At 40.6% G+C, this 22784-nt stretch overlaps 1 protein-coding gene across 3 annotated transcripts; it reads right to left on the reverse strand.

Moving 5' to 3' along the window:
* Positions 1–84: 84 nt before the first annotated feature.
* LOC148368477 (ADP-ribosylation factor-like protein 8A) lies at positions 85–21305 on the reverse strand. Of its 3 annotated transcripts, XR_015849862.1 has the most exons (8): positions 20969–21305; positions 18079–18159; positions 17919–17992; positions 15238–15331; positions 12895–12962; positions 12750–12820; positions 7581–7738; positions 85–1407 (listed from the first exon to the last, which is right to left on the reverse strand). XR_015849862.1 is itself a non-coding variant. In XM_088329745.1 (7 exons), the coding sequence occupies exons 1-7, from the start codon at positions 21089–21091 to the stop codon at positions 1355–1357; spliced, it is 564 nt and encodes a 187-aa protein (XP_088185871.1). In that variant the 5' UTR covers positions 21092–21305; the 3' UTR covers positions 85–1354. The 3 variants fall into 3 exon arrangements, 2 of the variants coding, with proteins under 2 accessions (XP_088185871.1, XP_088185872.1); XM_088329745.1 differs by lacking the exon at positions 7581–7738; XM_088329746.1 differs by lacking the exon at positions 85–1407 and having other exon boundaries at positions 7644–7761.
* Between the last annotated feature and the right edge of the window lie 1479 nt (positions 21306–22784).

Genomic DNA, 22784 nt, shown 5'->3' on the forward strand with positions numbered 1-22784 from the left:
TGGCTTTGTGGTGTATTATGATTTGACCGATAATGGATAATTGATAAAGAATATAGAACAATAAACCTCTACAAAATCCCGCCCCCCGCCCGCACTCATAGATTCTTGGTGCTTTGGCCATGACCTTGACTCAGTTCCCTGGCTGGGAGCAAGTGTCTCGGCCTATTGGCTTTGAAATGTATCATGAATTGGCTGTTAATGGTTAATGAACAAATGCATAAGGTTACAGAACAATATACCTATACAAAATCCCCCCCGTCAATAAAATTGTTCAATCAAATTAAATCAATGATTTAATGTGGACGCATGCGGCTAATATACAGGTGCGGCTTGTGTCTGTACAAAGTCGGTTTTCCTCCCGAATTGCGGTGGGTGCAGCTTATAATCAGGTGCGCCTTATAGTCCGGAATTTACGGTAATTGTAGTACTGTGCCGTGGGACGTGATCCAATTTGTGTGCCTGTGCTGTCTAGCGACAGCTGTTTTTCATTCAGATTTACTATTACCGGAGATACACCGACTGGTGCTGTCCCTGCGGGATTTTTTTTCAACAAAATAAAAGTGCCTCGGCTCCAAAAACACAGTTATACAGGACCGCGTTCAAATCTTCCGAAACGGACGATTGAAATGTTTAGTATCATTTAAGACAAACAGGATGACACAACGCTGGGATGGGCTCCAGCGCCCCCGCGACCCTAATGAGGATAAGCGGTACGGCTGATGAGATGATGAGGATGACACGACAATGAAAATATTCAACTGAAATATAAAAGCGATAAAACATAAAAGCATTTTAAACATCGTCATTATTTTAATATGACTAAACAAAAGATAAAAGTGCAATGAAGACAGTTTCAAGTTAAAGGGACAGTGTGTAATATTTTGTGATTCCAAGTGGTACAAATAAAACTTTCAGTAAAAAAAAAACAAACATTGCTCTGAATAATAGGCAAATTTGCTGCTACGCTGTGCACTGTGGTACTGGTTTTTTGCTCTCATAAGACAACACAGTGCCATCTGGTGGTCAAATATTACACACTGGGGCTTTAAGAAACCATCATAACCGAGTAGCAGAGAAAGGTAGAGTATATCGAACTGATGAGAAGATAAGAGTAGAAAAATTGAAGGTGGTTGGCTTGGTGAGCGACATGTTTAAGTGGAACTTCTAAAACTCTTCTTTGTTTATTAAAAAAAAAAAAGAACTTTTGAGTTGGGATGCATTCAATGACCTTTAGGTTATCTCCAATAATTGCAGTTGTATGCAGTAACGGATATTGACACCAATTTGGAAGGCCGAGGCTGGACCAGGTTGTAGCCAGTCTGTTTGGGTTCATCGGGTCTGGACTTGTCCAATCTCAGGAAGTCCTCTTGGTCCTGGAATGCTGGATCAGCCACTGGAGGGTGATGTCTGGACAGAGGGTAACAGAATTCAAAGGACGGCAGCCTTTTTGTTTTGCCGATTTTGATTACGATTACGATACCAACGTTATCACGACAACCCTGTATGTAGCATCCCACATGCCGACATTTCTTGTGTAAATACCATGTAAATTATAACTATAGCCTTATCCCCCTTGTCTTATAACATTATCTTCTCTGTTCCTTTATCTTCTTGCTCATACCTCACTATGAATGTGTAAAACTGGAGTGTCATGCCCAATTTCGTTGTCACAATATGTTAGCCCATTTGTAACAATGACAATAAAGGTATATTCTATTCTATTCTATTCTATTCTATTCTATTAGGATAGAAAATTAGGTTCTGAAGCTATAGACCAGGGGTGTCAAACTCATTTTAACTCGGGGGCCACACCATAGAACAAACATTCTGTCGGGGGCCGGACTAGTAGATTCAAGAGAAAGAAAAAGAGAGATTGTCGTGTCCAGCATGGTCGCCGTGGCGACCGGCTGGCCCCACCCCCTGGGCACTTAGTAAATCAGCTAATTTGCGCGTCTGCTACTTAAGGGTGGGTTTTGGGTTTTACGGGTGCTGGCTCATTGCATTTTCTGTCTGCATTTTTCGTTCTGTTTTGCTCTGTCCTGTTTTGTTTGATTCGGAGGAAACCTGTGTTTTCACGTTTTGAGTAAAAGCCTGTTTTTGTTCTGTTTTGGCCCGGAGTTTTGGACGACTTTTATTTTGCTAAATGAAAGTTTTGATCGTCAACGCAGATGAGTTCTCCCTTCCTGCCTCCTGCCTCCGTTCTGGTCCGGTCCTCGTGACAGAGATAAAGAAATAAGAGAAAGAGGGAGGGAAAAGGAGGGCGGTACAAAGAAAGAGAGAAAAGAGAAGTCGTGAGAGAGGGGGGAAAGAAAGGGAGAGGAAGAAAGAAATCCTAAGAGAAAAGAAAGCGCAAAGGGTAGGAAGAGAGAAAGAGAAAAGAGAGAAAAGGAAAAAAAGGAAGTTAGAGCAAAAGAAGTTGAAAAGACACAGAGAGAGAAAGAGACGAAGAGCAACAAAGGAAGAGAAAAATAGAGACACAGAGAGTGAAAGACACAGAGACAAAGAGTGGGAGAAAAGGGGTGGAAAAGAGAGAGAGAGAGAGACAACATCAAGTTGACATATTTCAACCTGCAGCTTGTTTTTCTCTTGTGCTTCTCTGAGTCTTGTCTTGCGGGCCGGATTCAATCCCTTAGCGGGCCTGATCTGGCCCGCGGGCCTTTTCACGTGAGGTCAAGTTGCATTCACGGGAATTAGGAATTATGAGCGCCACGACGGATGGCAGTTGAATGTAGTAGTTGTAGAGCAAATGAGCCCCGCACAAAAATGGCTTCCACATTTGAATGCGTCCCTTTTTGGACAGTTCTCGGTCACACTAATTCAGCATGTGACATATTGAAATCCGTAACATGAAGTTTTGAATGTACCGTATTCTCCGCACTATAAGGCGCACCTAAAAGCCTTTCTTTTTTTCAAAAGCTGACCATGCGCCTTATAATACAGTGCGCCTTATATATGGATCAATTTTAAGTCGCAAAGTCTTGCAACTAAGGCAAGCAGCCGCCGACTAGATTTCCCCCCGAACGCCAAGTCTTAGAGGTAAGATCAGGCCAAAAAAAAGCACCCGAGCCCGACGCAGGCCCGAGGGGTATTAAACCCGACCCGGACCGAGCCCGACTAATTAAATGGATTTGCTGGCCCGGCCCGAAAGGGGCCCGAAATTACATATTTTATTTATAAGGAGGGGTGATTTATGATAACAAATTAAACTCTGCCTTTTGTTACAACATCTAGGCCTAAGTTAAATAAAACTATAAACATTTACATCTTTTATATTTCTGTGTCTGCACTGCAGATGTTACATTAGGCGACAATCTGTCATTGACGGGTTTTTTTTTTTGGAGGTAGCGAAAACATTTAAGGGCGTCCGTCATTTTGACGACTTGATCATTGGGCCATAATCCACAGCAGCAGTAGTAGTACGTCCTTAAGATTTTAGCGCAGCACTTTCATTGAGGAGGTGTTGATGTGTTGTGCCCTTTTCCGACTCCTATGCAAATACCCCCCCCCCCGATCGTATTCTATATAAAACGCTTATTAAAACAATAAAGCGAGCTAATTATAATAATTGGGAGATCCTAGTCTATATAACGCGTTTATTTAAACAATAAAGCGTGATTTTATTCTGCAAATTGCGTTTTTTAACGCGGATGAAAATGTCACCAACGTCAATGTACGCTTCCGACAAAAGCGATCGTATTCTATATAAAACGCTTATTAAAACAATAAAGCGAGCTAATTATAACACTTCACTCTTACCAGAGTGCGTTTTCCTCGTCAGTTCTCCTCTCTTGAGTTTATCCTTAACTTCTTGTTGGTCCGACTCCATATCGGGGATACCAGGCCAAAATCACGCGAATTTGCGGAGGGGAAGATTATTAAGAGGACAGCATTCACGTCACGTCACGTGCACAGAGCATGCTCTGGCTCCGTTAAAAGCAATTACAGCTCCTTCTCCGTTTTATCCAAATTATTTATTTTATAACAAGTATTCCTTGGTCTAGTATCCATACATAGTTTAAGTATATATTTTTAATGAACATATATTTATAATTATTAATTAATTTAAAAAAAAAAAAAAAAAAAGCAGGACCGAACCCGACCCGACCCGACCGTATGACTGACATTTCAGGCCCGACCCGGCCCGAAATTGCCTCGGGTTCGGGTTCGGGCTCGGGCCATAAATCTTAGGTCTACCGCGGTGTATGCTGGGATTTATATACCGGCGTTTCATTGGCTAACCAATGTGTCAATCATCATTTGAATCGGTCACTATTGGCTAAAGTTATTCGGAGGTAAAGGGGGCGGATCCTTTTTATCATTTACAGGCACGCATAGGCTAAAGGGGCGAAACAAAGCCTGCAATTGGCCGAAAAAGATGAACGTGAATCACACGTTGGGTTGCACTACGGCAGGGGTCGGGAACCTATGGCTCGCGAGCCATATATGGCTCTTTCTATGAGTATCTGTGGCTCAGAGACAAATTTGATTGCATGCAAAATTTCTCCATCTTGTTCAAAACTTGAGTTGTCTATCCTATTCAGGTTCACGTAAAGCCAAACCGAAGCTAAATAACAGTGATTTACTTCGCAGTATATATAGGGCACGTTTTTCACTACAATCTACAGTCAAGGTGTCACACAAAAAAGGGGGGTAAAAAAAACTCGTTTTGGCTGTACAACGCTAAAGAATCCTTTATATAAAAGTTCACTATACAATCTGTGTTCAGTGTTCAGATACCTTATGATGAATCCACAGAACTGTAAATACGCCAAAACACCGGAAGAGAACTTAGTCATTTGATTGGGTGAGTGGGAGTGATGGGTGGAGCTATGCAAAAAGTGCAAGCACTCCCTCCCATCTCTCACCCTACTCCGTCTGCGCCAAAGGTAAGCACATCAGGCTCCCTGTTCTCAGAATGTTGTGACGTTTTTACACAATAACTGCTTGCATCTGGTTTTGAAACCAATATGTATGAAAAAAAAGGTCAAAATGAGTTCAACCGATCTTGAGTAATAGCAAGAAAGAGACAAGTTTAAAGTGGTATGTTTGTTGATTTTGGGACAGGGGCTCTGGCATTATTCTCTTTTCATCATTTTTATCAAATCATCAAAAATAAATGTGCTGAAGACTAAGCTTTTGTCTGGGGCGCGGGTTTAGCAATTTAGTAAATTTGTCTCATAATATATGGTGTGGCTCTTTCCCAAAATAAAATTCATATTTTTTGCTTTTATGGCTCTTTGAGTCAAAAAGGTTCCCGACCCCTGCACTACGGCATAGAGAAAACATTTTTTACTATTCTGTATTTGTAAATATTTGACTCTCCTGGTTTTACTTCACTCACGGTTGTAAGAAGACCATGGTTACGTATCATTATTGAAGGTGATGGCTGCAAGAAAACTTAGCTGAGCTATGCGGCTTTATATTTTCCCGGTATCTTGTATTCAGTTTCAATCGCGGGACTTTGGGTTAATTTTGTGTTTGTGCGACATTTTTTTAATGTGGGCGCATGCGGCTTATATACAGGTGCGGCTTGTGTAAGTACAAAATCGATTTTCCTCTTAAAATGTGGTGGGTGCGGCTTATAATCAGGTGCGCTCTATAGTCCGGAATTTACGGTATATATATATATATATATATATATATATATATATATATATATATAATGTGTGAATTTCCCTAGGGGGATGAATAAAGTATCTATCTATCTAATGCCATTGCAATATTTTCTGACTAACATACAATTGAGGCCAGTCTATCACCCATCCATCCTTATATTTCTTTTGCAATCTTATTTTTATCTTTTAAAGGTACACTGTGTAATATTTGACCACTAGATGTCACTGTATTGCGTAGTCCAACCAAAAACAAGTGATACAAAGTACAAGGAAGACTCAAATGGTGCTTTTCCATTCCATGGTACCACCTCAACTCGCCTTGCCTTTTTGGTTTTCCATTATGCACAAGGACCTGGTTCCTGGTACCAACTTTTTTTTTTGGTATCACCTCTTTCGTAGTTCCGGAAAACACACAACGGGTACTAAAATGTGGCGTCGGTCACTGCAGACCACTGATGAAGATTTTTTTCTAACCAATGTACAGCTAAAACCAAGCTGGCATATTACCGGTTCACAGATGCCTAAATGCTATGGTAGTAAGGGTACCAGTCCCTATGGTGTGTTTTGGGCAAGTACAAACGCTCCCCTACTTACGACCATTCGACCTACGTAAAACAGTAGATACAAAAAAAAATCGCTCATGTATTTTAGAATAGTAATCAAAATCAATGTTTTTTCGTTTTTACTGGATGCAAGTTTGTTTTTTACCACTCGGAGGCACTAAAAATTACACACTGTCCTTTTAAGTAGAATCAAATCTTATTTGCGTATATAGAACTTTTCAAACACAATGTATAAAAACCCTCATGGCCATTTGCTCCCGGTCAACATGGCTGCTTACTGCATGCTTTTAATCAACCAGCCACACGTTTTTCTGACGATCGGTCCCGATGACCCCTCTTTACCATTCGGCTGTGTCCATTGATTTAATGGTTTAGCTCTCTGTATGTTATTTTTGCAAGTTCGTCCCATTTTGGATGCAGGCCACTTGATGCACCTGCAGGGTTGGGTAGGGTTACTTTAACTGGATTACTTTCAATTACTTTTGGATTACTCCAATACCAAATATGCTAATAAAAGACAAAAAAAACTAAATATGAATAAAATGACTACATTTTGTGCAGGCTTGGGGAGTAACGGAATACACGGAACGGCAAAAATTATGTTGACAAGCTGTTTAGAATTAAACAGAATCAAAGCCAGGAGAGAAAGCTTACCACGTGTTGTGAGTCATCATTTGATTCATATTTAGTTTCTTTTGTCGGGCAGCACGGCGGCGCAGTGGTTAGCGCATGTGCGGCACAGTTCATGTCTTGGGAACCTCCTGCGTGGGTTCAAATCCAGCTCCAGACTTCCTGTGCGGAGTTTGTATGTTCTCCCCGTGCTTGCGTGGGTTTCCTCCGGGCACTCCGGTTTCCTCCCACATTCCAAAAACATGCATGTCAGGTGAATTGGCCGGTCCAAATTGTCCCTAGGTGTGATTGAGCGAGTGAGTTGTCTGTCCCCGTGTGCCCTGCAATTGGCTGGCAACCAGTTCAGGGTGTCCCCTGCCCACTACCCGATGATTGCTGGGATGGGCTCCAGCACCCCCGCGACCCTACTGAGGATAAGCGGTGTAGCTAATGAGATGAGATGAGTTTCTTTTGTCTTTTATTAGCATATTTGGTATTGGAGTAATCCAAAAGTCATTGAAAGTAATCCAGTTAAAGTAACCCTACCCAACCCTGTCACCTGCCTGTGACACAACACCAAGACATTCTCCACAAAAACTACCAAAACTAAAAAGACTCAAAACCTTTTCGAGTAAGTAACACGTAAACCACTATGACAACTGGATTACGAGGGTACCTGTGTAACTCTGATGAAGTCCCACCTAACAACCCCGAATGTAAAACAAACAGGCACACACAAAATGGGAAAATAACAAAAAATAAATCAAAACACAATGTCAAGGCACAGACTAACCATGTGAGGAGAGGGACCTGCGGGAGGCTCATCCACACTGAGAGGTGGCAGCAGACGGGCACAGGAAGGAGTTTAAAGCCTTGGTCCAATCAGTCAGCTACAACACCCTTCCAGTGCGGAGGACCCCCACCAGAGGAAAACACTCAACTTTAAAATACCTTCAAAGAAATGGAGTGTAAAACTGAAACATAAGAGTGGAATAGAAAGTAAAATGTTATACAGTAAAAAAAAAAAAATGAGGAGTAGAAATAATCAAACTAAATGAAGACAATCGATTAAAAGCCGTACTTAAAACTAAGGAACTACCAAGATGGGGTTTTCAGGGCCGGTATCGATAATTAGTATTAAGACATTTTTAATAAAGAAACAGGGAACCTTGAATATTTGTTATAAATTGGAATAAAACTTGAATAGCTCTTCTTAGAGTAATCTGAACTTCAACACAACTTACACCACTCGTCTTTCACTTAACCAAGAACTAACAAGGCAGGAAATAATATTGCGGTTAGCACCAGCTTGTATAAAAGGTACATAAAAACTTCAATAGCTCCCTAATATTTTATATATATATATATATATATATATATATATATATATATTAATACAAAAAACACGACTTGAATTAACTTAAAACAAAAAGTCAATCAAAAAGTGTGGGCAATTAGAGAAGGTTTTAGAGCCAAATTGACTAACTAATGTTATGGTAACAGCTAATCACTCGGTCTTTATAAAGTAGGCTTAAACGTATTTACTCAAGGTGTGTATTTCGAATCAGTTTAATGTTCCTTTTGGCCGTCTCCTAGTCTTTCTATCTTTGTTTTAAGGTGTTGGTACTTTTCTTGCCTTTTGTCTCAACATACCAGTACTTTCTCATCTCTCATCTCATTAGCTGCACCGCTTATCCTCAGTAGGGTACTTTTCCATGTCTTCTTATTTCAATAAAACACAAAGGCAGACTGAGGAAAATGCAGAAGGAGCGTGGCCAGCGAGACGGGGCGAGTAAATAATCCGTTCCTCTCGCGCTTATTCTCCAGCTGCAGTTGTTAAAAAACAAAACGAGTCTTTGCCTGAATTTCCTTCTAGAGTTAACTAATTTTCAAAGCTCTCCCACACATCAGTGGTCTCTTTAGACCCAACAGTCTTCCACTTGAGCTTGCTTTTTATGCTCTTTCTCAGCCACAAACACAAACGCTTGTTCGACAAACTCATGTTATGATAAGAGCTAATATATCAGTCTCCACCGTGCTTTCCTAAAACAAGTTAACCATACTTTTGATGCTATCTCTTAATCACACACATGCTTATGTTTCCTTTCGTTCCATAAGGACGGAAGTGACTGAATGCTGCCTGACCATAGACATTTTTTAATCAGATAACAAGAGTAATTTCACGCATTACAATGGAACAAGTTAATTGCATGTGATTACTGTTCTCGTAATGGGTACTGTCACGCGTTATTACAATCAATCGTTGTACAACATATGTTTCTCTGTAAAAGCAGATCACGTATTACAACGCCCTCTGATTGCTAAATGTCCCTTCTTCACTCGCGATGTAACATGCAACTCTCAGGTCCCCAGCAACGGTTAAGAAGGGTATGAGTATGAGGGACTGAATTTCTCCTCATAGATATTCTCCCTCTGTTATATAGACGCAAACTGCATTTACAACTATAATCTAAAATACTGAAATCAGAGGGTCATCTTATATGCACATATTAGATTGTCTGTCATAAGTAGTGAATGATAGGCAGCACGTGGGGAGAGGGCGTGGTTTGTACATCAATGGGGCAAATTTGAGCACTGAATTTTGTACAATTATTTTGGCATTACGTGATACCTGGAGAAAAAGAGAAAATGCCTTGAACAGAACCCAAAAATGGAGAAAGAGATCTTCGAGTGGTTCGAAGCCCAGAGACAAAATGGATATGGAGTGTCTCGGATAACCTCTAAAGATTGCACAAGCCAAGAAATATGAAGGCTTTGCTGCTTCCAGACGTTTTATACATGAGTTCTTCTATTTCTTTAATATCAAAGTTAGGCTTCAGTGCAAACATATACAGTAATCTGTAACTAGATAGTTACTTTCAGAGTAGCATGCTACTTTTGGGTGTCAGTAATCTGGGGGTAACAAAATTAATTTTTTAAATGATGTATCTAGTAACTAACTCATTGCTGTTTTAGAGTATTGTGCCCAACACTGAAAACGTGTGACCAAGTAAATAAATCTATACAATTTAACAAAGGAGACTTTTTCAAACTTGGAATTATCATGTAAATGTTGTTTTTAGCCCATCTAATGGTATTTTAGTTGTTTTATTTAAATTTGAGAAAATAAATTGGTCCCGGTTGGCGCTCTTTGGAAGCCAGCTAGCGTTCAACGGTTGAATTCTGAATGGGTTCGTGTTCGTTGCCGTGGCTATTTTTTGTGGTTTGCTCCTGGTTAGCCTGGCTGCTTACTGCATGCTTTTAATCAGCCGGCCTCAGGTTTGTCTGCCGATCGGCCCCGAAATTTTTAAGAACGTCTCAAACAATACACCCCACATTTAAAGCCCTACAGAGTGATATTTGACCACTAGATGCTACCGTGTTGTCTCGTACAAGCAAAGGCCATTGATAGACGGCAGAGCGAGGTGGCAGGATGCCGGACCAACACGCCGCCGACCTAAGTGGGGATTCCACTGTGCAAAAGAAATATACATTTTTCGACCTATGATTTTTTTTTTAAATTAACATTGGTATGATAGCTCATGTATTTTTGAATAGTATTCAAAATCAATGTTTTTTTTTCATTTTTACTGGATGTAAGTTTGTTTTTTATCACTAGGAGGCACTAAAAATTACACAGTGTCTTTTTAAGTAGAATCAAATCAAATCTTATTTGCGCATATAGCATTTTTCAAACACAATGTAAAAAACCTTCTATGTGGCCATTTTTTGTTGTTTGCTCCCGGTTAGCCTGGCTGCTTACTGCATGCTTTTAAACAACCAGCCGTCTGTTTTTCTGCCTATCGGTCCCGATTACCCCTCTTTAGCATCTGGCTGGCTGACTGTGTCCATTGGTGTAATGGTTTAGTTCTCTGTATGTTACTTTTGCGGGTTCGCCCAATTTTGGATGCTGGCCAAATTATGAACCATTTCTGAACCCACCTGTGACACAACACCAAGGCATTCTCCACAAAAACTACCAAAATTTGGCCTGAAACACTCAAAACCTTTTCAAGTAATTAATACATAAACCGATATGATAATTGGATTATGAGGATGCCGGTGTTATTCTCTTGAAGTCACACCTCAGGAAGTCAATGGTCTCCTGGATTCAGTAGCGCCCCTACGGCTTAAATCACGACCTAAAAGACGCACGCCTTGGTTTACTAATGAAACTAGATCGCTTAAACAAGACTGCTGGAAATCTGAAAGCAAATGGCGCACTACCAAGCTTGAGGTTTTCCGTCAAACCTGGTGTGACAACTTGTTAAAGGTCCTCTGCAAAATCAGCCAATTTTTCAAAGGTGATTGCGGCACAAAAGAATAACCCCAAAATCCTTTTCGACACTGTAGCATCGCTTAATAGTCTGTGGTTTGCAATAATCTGTGGTCTGTGCAGCTTTTTGAGGCTCTTTGTGATTAAGGGCGTCACAAATTAACATGATTTGAAATAATTGGAACATATCGGTGAAATACTGTAAATTCCGGACTATAAGCCGCTACTTTTTTCCCAAACGTTCAACCCTGCGGCTTATTCAGTGATGCGGCCAATTTATGTATTTTTTTCTAACAGCCGCCAGCGGCGCTCGAGTACAAAAGGTAAGGTTTAGACCGGTAGAATATATGCGAGTGTGTTGCTAGCGTGTTTTTGAATAAAGGAGCGTAGGACGACGTCCATATGTCAAATTCTCTTTCACATACTGGGGAAGACTACTTTAATGACGTCAGTTATAAGGAGGAAGATGAGCACGGTTTACCGTGGTTTTTACAAGTACCGTATTTTTTTTTAACAGACCCGTTTCCTTGTGTTGCGAGCGTGTTTCTAGTAGCGTTTTGCTACCCTTCACAGGCACGGTTTGGGATGAAAGTTATAATATTATTATTAAAGCTTTGAAAACTCTCTCGGTGTACCGTCTTTCTTTGTAAATATGTGTAACCATGTATAAAATGTATTTGCAACTGTATATTTTTGTAATGTATTTATTTTAGAGACTTATTCTGATATGTTTTCCACGGGCGAATCAAAAAGAAGGGGCGAATACAACGGGGGCTGATGGGAAGTGGAGTAAAGGTGAAACGTGTTTGTGGACGCAGGGGACAATAGTGGATATATATTTTTCCCACCCTTACCTTTGGAAATATACATTTGTTTTCCTTGGATTATTTTCAACAGGACCCAGACTCTGCAGGTCTGCGTCATATACTTTAAGTAACGGTATCATTTTACGTTCAATTTGCTGGCCTTTGTTTTTGGACTGTGTACTTCATATTTAATTACAATTGCGGGACTAGTCGGGTTTGGGTTAAATTTGTGATTGTGTTACATGTTTTAATGTGGGCGCATGCGGCTTATATACAGGTGCGCCTTGTGTAAGTACAAAAGCGGTTATCCTCTTCAAATGTGGTGGGTGCGGCTTATAATCAGGTGCGCTCTATAGTCCGGAATTTACGGTATATGGATATTATGCCAAAAAATTGACTATTTTCATACATTTTGCAGGATTTAGAATTTGAGTATCTCTTTCATTCTTATCACCGAAGTTGAAGAAAATTCTAGAAAACCATGCAAGGCAAGTGGCCCCCGAGAACCGTGTTGCCCACCCAGGATTTAATCCAAAGCTAGTGAACGTCTTCAAATGGAGTCAACCTAGCATACTGTAATCTAAAATATCGAACATATAATGTAATGGCACGGAAATTGTTTGTATTGAAAAAACGTGGAGCCCCCTATAGTCACTCCGGTGTACTGCAATGTACAGCACCTGTTCAGTTCAAGTTTTTGGTGGGGCTCATGAACGCGTTGGATAACCAGCAATAAATAAAACAATGCACCACTCATATATTCTTGTATATTTTTAAGACTATGATGGAAATGTCATTCTTTTTAATAACAACTGGAAGTTAGAAACCTTACCAGTCGGAAATAAGCAATACAGTCGGTTAAGATGTATGTGTGAGTTACCAATATTGTCCTTTTCCTTGCATGATATAGAGTAGCAGCAGATCTCTCTGTCCTGGATGGCTGACAGATTCCTGGAGAACACGAACACATTTTCAAAAACGGTTGCAATCAAAGAGTGGCATTTTGGATATTAGGGTGGTCTTACATCCTCTCGATGAGCTCCTTCTCGTCCAGAGCTCCGAGCAGGTCCCGTTTATTGCCCAGGACCAGGACCTGACAACAATACAACATGTTTTTCATAGGTGTCATTCGCTTTTCATATTATAATGACTGGCACGATATGCATTCAGTGAGATAATACTTTGTAGCGCCACCTTTTGCACTTGGGGTACGTCTCCATTAGTTTTGCACATGGAGAAACTTATATTTTGGCCCATTCCTCCTTGCAAAACAGCTAGAGCTCAGTGATGTTGGATGGAAAGCGTTTGTGAACAGCAGTTTTCAGTCCACAGATTCTCAATTGGATTGAGGTCTGGACTTTGACTTGGCCAACACCTTGATATGTTTTTGGTGAACCGTTCCATTGGAGCTTTTGCTTTGTTTTGGATCATTGTCTTGTTGGAAGACAAATCTCCGTCCCAGTCTCAGGTTTTCTTCCAGAAGGGTCCTGTAATTGGCTCCATCAACTTTAACCATCTTCCCTGTCCCTGCTGAAGAAAATCAGGCCCAAACGATGATGCTGCCATCACCATGTTTGACAGTGGGGATGGTGTGTTGAGAGTGATAAGCTGTGCTGCTTTTACGCCAAACATGGATATTTGAAACTTTTTAAAAAAATATAAAACAAAAAAGTGGGTGTGCAAAATGATTCAGCCCCATTGAGTTAATACTTTGCAGCGCCACCTTTTTCAGCGAGGACAGCTGCAAGTCGCTTGGGGTATGTCTCTATCCGTTTTGCACATGGAGAAACTAAAATTTTGGCCCATTCCTCCTTGCAAAACAGCTTGAGCTAAGTGAGGTTGGATGGAAAGCGTTTGTGAACAGCAGGTTTCAGTTCTTTCCACAGATTCTCAATTGGATTGAGGTCTGGACTTTGACTTGGCAAACACCTCGATGTTTTTTGGTGAACCATTCCATTGTAGCTTTTGCTTTATGTTTTGGATCATTGTCTTGTTGGAAGACAAATCTCCGTCCCAGTCTCAGGTTTTCTTCCAGAATGGTCCTGTAATTGGCTCCATCAACTTTAACCATCTTCCCTGTCCCTGCTGAAGAAAATCAGCCCCAAAAGATGATGCTGCCACCACCATGTTTGACAGTGGGGATGGTGTGTAGAGAGTGATGAGCTGTGCTGCTTTTACACCAAACATAACGTCTTGCATTGTTGCCAAAAAGTTCGGTTTTAGTCTCATCTAACCAGAGCACTTTCTTCCACATGTTTGGTGTGTCTCCCAGGTGGCTTGTGGCAAACGTTAAACGACACTTTTTATGAAATGGCTTCCTTCTTTCCACTCTTCCATAAAGGCCAGATTTGTGCAGTATACAACAGATTGTTGTCCTATGGACAGATTCTCCCACCTCCGCTGTAGACCTCTGCAGTGTATCCACTCAGCAGTTTTTTTTTTAACCATTACAGACCGCGAAGCTCTGAAGCCGCAAACGTCGAACTGCGAAGTAGCGAGGTCCCACTGTATATGGCTGGGGAGCAATATTCCCTGTAATTTTCCACGGGTCTGAGCGTTCACACAAAGTCGGTGAGCAACGCTTGAAACAACAATGAGCAACAGCAATCCCAAGTGTGGCAACTAAATCATTAGTAGTATGATACACAACTGTATTTAATCACATTTTTAGTGGAAGTACAATGTTGGCAACAAGATTGACTTGGTAGAATTGGCAATTATTTGAATGCAACACAAACTTTTTCTTCTTTTTTTAAAATTTTTTAAATTCCTTTAAAAAAATCTCATTGTGTTTATTTTTTCCTAGCTTTTACTTTTTTCTTTACTCTATTTACTTTTTTCCTTCGTTTCTTTCTTTTCTTTTTTTCTGGCTTTTTTTCTGAATTTTTCCTTCCTTTTTCTCTTCCTTTTGTTTCTTTTTTTCTCAGCTTTTCACTACTTTTTCATTTTGGTATTTATTACTTTTTTGTTCTATTCCCCCCTTCCTTTAAGTCATTTTGTGCATCATTTTACATAATATTTGGTCATATAGGGATGAAAGGAGCAAAAACAACCTGAAGAGCCGTTTAGGACCCGAAAGAGCCGGTTCCTTTTAGTGAGCCGAGCCGAAGAAGCCGGTTCTTGAAAAACTCTAAAAACTCACGAGAGAACATTGCGCTGGCTAGATTTACTTGTGCGCTGAGAATGTGCGCAGCTTAGAGGGAACACTGCTGTGGAGCCATAGGTTCCCGACCCCCTGTTCTACAGCTATAAAATTCTTAAAATGCAGTCTTTACACTACTGGGGGCTCACTAACAGATTCATTTAAAGAAATCACAAGTAGAGACTTCGGCTAATAAGACAATTAACAGGTTATGTCAAAGACTCACGGGAATTCCTTGCAGCTGAGGTTTGTCTAGCAGGTTGTGGAGTTCGTTCTTCGAGGCTTCAATCTTCTCCGGGTCGGCCGCGTCCACCATATATCTGCAAACATCACAAATACACTTCATTATCTCCGGGTGTTACACTCCGAAAAGAAGCCGTACTATGCAAAATCTGGGAAGCAGAAACCCTTTTTTAAATTTTTTTTTTATTTTTTTTACAATTTTTATATCATTAAATATTCTAGTATACACTAAAACCAAAGAACAAACCCTTTGTAGTGTAATGTATAAACATGCTACAGTGTTCTGGTTTGCCCGCGTCCCTGCGTCCTAGACGCATCATTTTTGCTGGGGACGCATAGTGTCAAATCAACTTTTTTGACACAAAATTGTCATCATTACCCGATTACAATTTTTTTAAACAAAGATTTACCGCACTCCAAACTTTTCGGCAGTCAGATCCGCCATTGTTGTTTTGGTTTCGCGGTTCGAGTTTTCGCCGATCTCGGCCAACGAGATCTCGTTTCAAGATGACGTCATTGTTGCGGTGCTTGTCGTCGAGTGAAAGAAAAGTATGCCTCCGGAAAAACAGTTAGTTAGGTGCAAAATTGGTAATTTCGTCAGTGTCAGTAATAAGTCGAAACACAATGCAGAGGGTGATAACAAGGGCATCAATTCCGGCACGAAAGAACGGCGGAGAAATGATGGATTTAAACTGTAAATATGTTATTCTACTGTTGCATTATCTTCTTTGCATACTGTGTCTTTCTTGCTTGTGTTTGAAGAAGGAGGAAACAGGATAACACCTTATCTGCGGCGAGATAAGGGACCTCTCTGACCGCAGGCCCACCTAGTTTCGTTTACTATAGATAACATGTTATCGTATAAACAGGTCTCAACTGTTTGTTTTGTCACTCCCCCTTCCTTTAGCAGAAGAGACCTTATGTAAATTAGGGCCTTCCGAACACAATAAAAAGGCAAGGTGCATAAGAATATTTCAGAAGGTCCAGAAGTCTACATTATGTAGACTATGGTCATTTCTCCTTGCAAGTAAAGTTTAAACTCACGATTCTTTGTGTCTTTTTTGTATATAGGTTTTGTTTACATCTGTTGGGTTAAACCTGACAAGAAATTCTTCAGAAGATTGCGGAGGCAAGGAAAACACGTGTGTTGAAGCTAACGATTCGACGAAAGAAAATAAACAAAAGAAAACTCCTAGCAAAAAATGGACTTTTCTGCCATAATGGACTAAATCATATTCCTGGTCACGCTATGAGGAGGATGATAATGGATTGGACCTTGAGAAGGCTTTACAACTGTGGCGGGACAGCAAACCAAACTGAAAGATCTGAAGCGATAACTGCTTTGTATTACCAATTAACTGTGATGATTAAAACTGCATTGCCGGAAACTCAGCAAAATGTAACTTGATGTCAAGTTTTGGACATGTTTGATAATGACTTAGTTGCCACACTTGGGATTGCGGTTGCTCACTGTTGTTTCAAGCGTTGCTCACCGACTTTGTGCAAACGCTCAGACCCGTGAGGAAAATTACAGGGAACATTGGTTGAGTCTCATCTGCGTAGCAATGGAAACTGTTATTATTCTTGCGAATAATATCACCTCATGGAAGCATGTCAATGCTGAAAAGAAGGGGACCAAGTACTGAACCCTGCGGAACACCACAGCTAAAACTAAAGAGCTCAGATGTCATTTCACGATGTGTTTCCAGTGAAAAATAAGTGTAGAGGAACGCTTACACCACAGGTGTCAAACAGGCGGCCCGCGGGCCAGATCAGGCCCGCTAAGGGATTGAATCCGGCCCGCGAGACAACACTCAGAGAAGCGCAAGAGAAAAACAAGCTGCAGGTTGAAATATGTCAACTTGATGTTGCCAAAGCCAGGTGTCTCTCACAAAGACACTGTGCTTGTATTTATTACTCTCTCTCTTTTCCACCCCTTTTCTCCCACTCTCTGTCTCTGTCACTCTCTGTGTCTCTCTTTTTCTCTTCCTTTGTTGCTCTTTGTCTCTTTCTCTCTCTGTGTCTTTTTACTTATTTTAATCAAACTTTCTTTTTTCCTTTTCTCTCCTTTCTCTTTCTCTCTTTCTACCCTTCGCACTTTCTTTTCTCTCTTCTCTCCTTCTGTCTTTCTATTTCTCTTTGGATTTATTTCTTCCTCTCCCTTTCTTTTGCCCCTCTCTCACGACTTTTTATCTTTTGTTGCTCACGCTCTCTCCCCCTCTCTCTCTTTCTTTTCCACCCCTTTTCTACCACTCTGTCTCTTTCACTCTCTGTGTCCCTCTTTTTCTCTTCCTTTGTTGCTCTTTGTCTTTTTCTCTCTCTGTGTCTTTTAACCTCTTTTGCTCTAACTTCCTTTTTTCCTTTTTCTCTCTTTTCTCTTTCTCTCTTCCTACCCTTTGCGCTTTCTTTTCTCTTCTTCTGTCTTTCTATTTCTTTTTGGATTTCTTTCTTCCTCTCCCTTTCTTTTTCCCTCTTTCACGACTTCTCTTTTTATCTATTTTGTTTCTCACGCTCTCTTTCTTTGTTCCGCCCCCTCTCTCCTTTTTCCCTCCCTCTTTCTCTTATTTCTTTCTCTCTCTCTTTTTCTTTCTCTTGAATCTACTAGTCCGGCCCCCGACAGAATGTTTGTTCTATCGTGTGGCCCCCGAGTTCAAAAGGGCTTACACGATAGCACTGACGCCTCTGCAGTATCGCTCCCACATGCTTCGAAAACGAGGTTGTCCACCGATGTCCCACAGCTGTACACAAAAAGCGAAAAACGAATGACACAAGAGACATCGTGATTCTATTTGAGAACGTTTTCTTGGAGATGGAATAAACTCACCTTAATGGTGACGTTGCCCTTGGAGATCTTCCTCATGTTGAAGCCCACCGTAGGAATCATGTCTTCACTGAACTGTCCCGACTGGAACGACAAAACGGTCCGAAGCATCCAAATTTCATCAAAGTGTATTTGTATACTCGGGTTGCATGATTTTAGTTTAAAAAAAAAAAAAAACAGTATTGCAATTTCCGGTTAGAAAAGAAAAGTGCATTTGCTGTGCTACTTATGCATCTAAGGCAGGGGTGTCGTACTCATTTTAACTCGGGGGCCACACGATTGAACAAACATTCTCTCGGGGGCCGGTCAAGTAGATTAGAGGGAAAGAAAGAAAGAAATAAGAGAAAGAGAGGGAGAGAAAAGTAGGGAAGGAGGAACAAAGAAAGAAAGAAAGAAAAAGGGAAAGAAAGAAAGAAAGAAAGAAAGAAAGAAAGAAAGAAAGAAAGAAAAAGAGAAAGAAAGAAAGAAAGAAAGAAAGAAAGAAAGAAAGAAAAAGAGAAAGAAAGAAAGAAAGAAAGAAAGAAAGAAAGAAAGAAAGAAAGAAAGAAAGAAAGAAAAAAAGAAAGAAAGAAGAGAAAGAGAGGGAGAGAAAAGTAGAGAGGGTGGGACAAAAAAGAAAGAAAGAAATAAGAGAAAGAGAATGAAAGAAAAGTAGAGAGGGTGGGACAAAGAAAGAAAGAAAGAAAGAAGAGAAAGAGAGGGAGAGACAAGTAGTGAGGGTGGGACATAGAAAGAAAAAAAGAAGAAAGAAAGAAAGAAAGAAATAAGAGAAAGAGAGGGAGAGAAAAGTAGGGAAGGAGGAACAAAGAAAGAAAGAAAGAAAAAGAGAAAGAAAGAAAGAAAGAAAGAAAGAAAGAAAAAGAGAAAGAAAAAGAGAAAGAAAGAAAGAAAGAAAGAAAGAAAGAAAGAAAGAAAGAAAGAAAGAAAGAAAGAAAGAAAGAAAAAAAGAAAGAAAGAAGAGAAAGAGAGGGAGAGAAAAGTAGAGAGGGTGGGACAAAAAAGAAAGAAAGAAATAAGAGAAAGAGAATGAAAGAAAAGTAGAGAGGGTGGGACAAAGAAAGAAAGAAAGAAAGAAGAGAAAGAGAGGGAGAGACAAGTAGTGAGGGTGGGACATAGAAAGAAAAAAAGAAGAAAGAAAGAAAGAAAGAAAGAAATAAGAGAAAGAGAGGGAGAGAAAGGTAGAGAGGGTGGGACAAAGAAAGAAAGACAGAATGAAAGAAGAGAAAGAGAGGGAGAGACAACTAGAGAGGGTGGGACAAAAAAGAAAGACAGAATGAAAGAAGAGAAAGAGAAGGAGAGAAAAGTAGAGAGGGTGGGACAAAGAAAGAAAGAAAGAAAGAATGACAGAATGAAAGAAGAGAAAGAGAGGGAGAGACAACTAGAGAGGGTGGGACATAGAAAGAAACAAAGAAAGAAAGAAATAAATAAGAGAAAGAGAGAGAGAGAAAAGAAGACAGGGTGGGACAAAAAAAGAAAGAAAGAAAGAAGAGAAAGAAGAGGAGAGAAAAGTAGAAAGGGTGGGACAAAGAAAGAAAGAAAGAAAGAAAGAAAGAAAGAAAGAAAGTCCAAAGAGAAATAGAAAGAGAGGAGAGAAAGAGAGAAGAGGAGAAAGAAAGATAAGAGAGAAAAGGAAAAAAGGAAGACAGCGCAAAAGAAAGTGAAAAGACACAGAGGGAAAGAGAGAAAGCGGAACAAAGAAAGAGAAAAAGAGAGACAGAGAGAGTGAAAGAGAGAGGGATAGAGAGTGAGAAAATGGGAAGAGAGTGAGCGCTAGAGGGTGAGAGAGAGAGAAAGAAAAGTAAGAGAGAGAGGGAGCGAGAGACAACAAAAGAGATAAAACATAAATAGCGAGAGAGGCGGAAAGAAAGAGAAAGAAAGAAATTTAAAGAGAAAAAGAAAGCGAGGAGAGAAAAGAGGAGAGAAAGAGAGAAGGGAGAAAAAGAGAATGGCAAAGCAAGAGAGAGAGAGAGAGAGAAAGTGAGAAAATACAGAGAAAAGGAAAAGAAGAAGAGTGAGCAAAAGAATTGAAAAACAAAAAAAAAGACTGGGCGAGGAAGGGCAGAACCATGCAGTATCTCTTTCCCTTATCTCTCTTTTTTATTCTTATTATTTCTCTTTTCGTTCTCTTTCTCTTTTTCTCTGTTCTTATCTATTTACCTCACTTTTGTTCTCTTGTTCTCTTTTTTTTCCTCCCTCTTTCTTTCATTGTATTTACAACTCTTTCTTTCGCTTTCTGTCTATTTCTCCTTTCTCTTTCTTTCTCTTGTTTTTCTCTCTTTGTCTTTCTTTTTCTCCGTCTTCCTTTTCCCCTTTCTACCTTTCTCTATGCATTTCACTCTCTCTTCCTTCCTTTCGTTTTCTCTCTCTCACATTCTCCCTCTCCCCCTTTCTTTCATCTATTAGTCTGGCCCCTGGGATTTTGACACTCCTGACCTGGAGCTTTTCGTATTTATGATCTTGGAACCGGGCAGCACAGAGGGGCAGTGGTTAGCACGTGTGCGGCGCAGTTTTGAGGTCATGAGATCGAACCACCTGTGGGTAGTTTGCATGTTCTCCCCGTACTCTCTCTCATCTACTAGTTCGGCCCCGTCCAAATTGTCCCTAGGTGTGAATGAGGGAGTGAATCGTCTGTCCCTGTGTGCCCTGCGATTGGCTGGCAACCGGAGATAGCTGGGATGGGCTCCAGCACCCCCGCGACCCTACTGAGGATAAACGGTGCAGATAACGGACGGATGGATGGTGCTGATGTGAGCGAGGACCTTCGACAACTCCGATGAAACGTGCAAGCGTGTGTTTCAAATCGATCGATAAGCACAAGAGAGACTCAAAGGCCGATATCGAGACACGAAGATCCATTGCTAAATGCTATTATCTCTTCTATTCGCCATCTTACCGCAATCACATTGACAAACGTCGTCTTCCCGGAATACTGCAAGCCCACCAGCGTCAACTCCATCTCTTCCTTCCAGAAAAGCGCTTTAAACCAGTCCAGCAGTTTGTTGATGAGCGCAATCATGGTCGTCCACTACGAATGCTAAGGTTGATTTCGCTATTTGTTACTATGATAACGAAGCCCCTTTTCACGCCCCGGAGTGGATAAATAACGCCACCGGTGAATAAACCTCTTGTAATGGCGGTTTAGTGTAAAAAAGACATTAGCTTTTGTCTACACTTATTTACTAACTACGTCTTCCCGGAACGAAATATCACTGATTATTGACAATGCGAGTACACCCATTTCCGGTTATTTCAAAGTAAAAGATAAAGAAAGATATGGTAAATCAGGGGTGTCAAACTCATTTGAACTCAGGGGCCACACGATAGAACAAACATTCTGTCGGGGGCCTGACTAGTAGATTAAAGAGAAAGAAAAAGAGATAAATAAAGAAGAGAAAGAGGGAGGGGAAAGGAGAGAGGGCGGGACAAAGAAAGAAAAAGAGAGGGAGAGGGAGAAACAAGAGATAAAAAGTCGTGAGAGAGGGGGAAAAGAAAGGGAGAGGAAGAAAGAAATCCAAAGAGAAATATAAAGACAGCAGGAGAGAAAAGAGAAGGAAGAGAGAAAGAGAAAAGAGAGAAAAGGAAAAAAGGAAGTTTGAGCAAAAGAGGGCAAAAGACACTCAGAGAGAAAGAGACAAAGAGCAACAAAGGAAGAGAAAAAGAGACACACAGGGACTGAAAGAGTGGGAGAAAAGGGGTGGAAAAGAAAGAGAGAGAGAGAGAGAGAGAGAGAGAGAGAGAGATAAATAAATAGATACAAGTACAGTGTCTTTGTGAGAGGCACCTGGCTTTGGCAACATCAAGTTGACCTATTTCAACCTGCAGCTCGTTTTTCTCTTACGCTTCTCTGAGTGTTGTCTCGCGGGCCGGATTCAATCCCTTAGCGGGCCTGATCTGGCCCGCGGGCCGGCTGTTTGACGTAGTTTAAATGGTTTCTTATCGAACTTCTGCATTAAGTTGCTTCGGCTTTATATAGACCAAAATAGACTCCCTATTGGTGTGTGAGTGTGTGTGTGAATGGGTAAGTGTGAAGCACATTGTAAAGTGCTTTGGGAGGTCTTCATTGACTTGAAAAGCGTTATATAAATGCAGACCATTTACCATTTACTCTCTCATCCTCCCTTTTTCTCTCACTCTCTCTTTCACTCTTTCTGTCTCTCCTTTTCTCTTTCTTTGTTCCTCTTTGTCTCTTTTTCTCTGTGTCTTTTCACCTTCTTTTGTACTCTTCATATTTTTTTCATTTTTCTCTCTTTTCTCTTTCTCTCTCTCTTTGTCTTGCTTTCTCCTTCTCTCTTTCTTCTCTTCTCTTCTCCCCTACTCTTTCTCTTTTCGCTCCTTCCTTCTTTGTATGTCTCTTTGGATTTTGTTTTTTCTCTCTTTTTTCTCCCTCTCTCACTATTTCTCATTTAATCTCTTTTGTTTCTCTCTATCACTCGTTCTCTTTCTTTCTTTCTTTCTTTCTTTCTTTCTTTCTTTCACTCTCTCTTTCTATATTTCTTTCTCTCTTTCTTTCGTTCACTCTTTCTATCTTTCTTTCACTCTTTTTCTCTTTCTCTCTCTCTCTTCCTCTCTTTCTCTTTTTCTCTCTTTAGCTTTCTCTCTTTATCGCTGTCTCTCTGTCACTCTGTCTCTGTCTCTTTCTCTGTCTCTGTCTCTGTCTCTCTTTCCCTCTCTCTCTCATCTACTAGTTCGGCCCCCGAGAGAATGTTTTG

Source organism: Urocampus carinirostris, chromosome 3, assembly GCF_059441175.1.
Source record: "Urocampus carinirostris isolate Australia breed hairy pipefish chromosome 3, RoL_Ucar_1.0, whole genome shotgun sequence".
Classification (NCBI taxonomy): Eukaryota; Metazoa; Chordata; class Actinopteri; order Syngnathiformes; family Syngnathidae; genus Urocampus; species Urocampus carinirostris.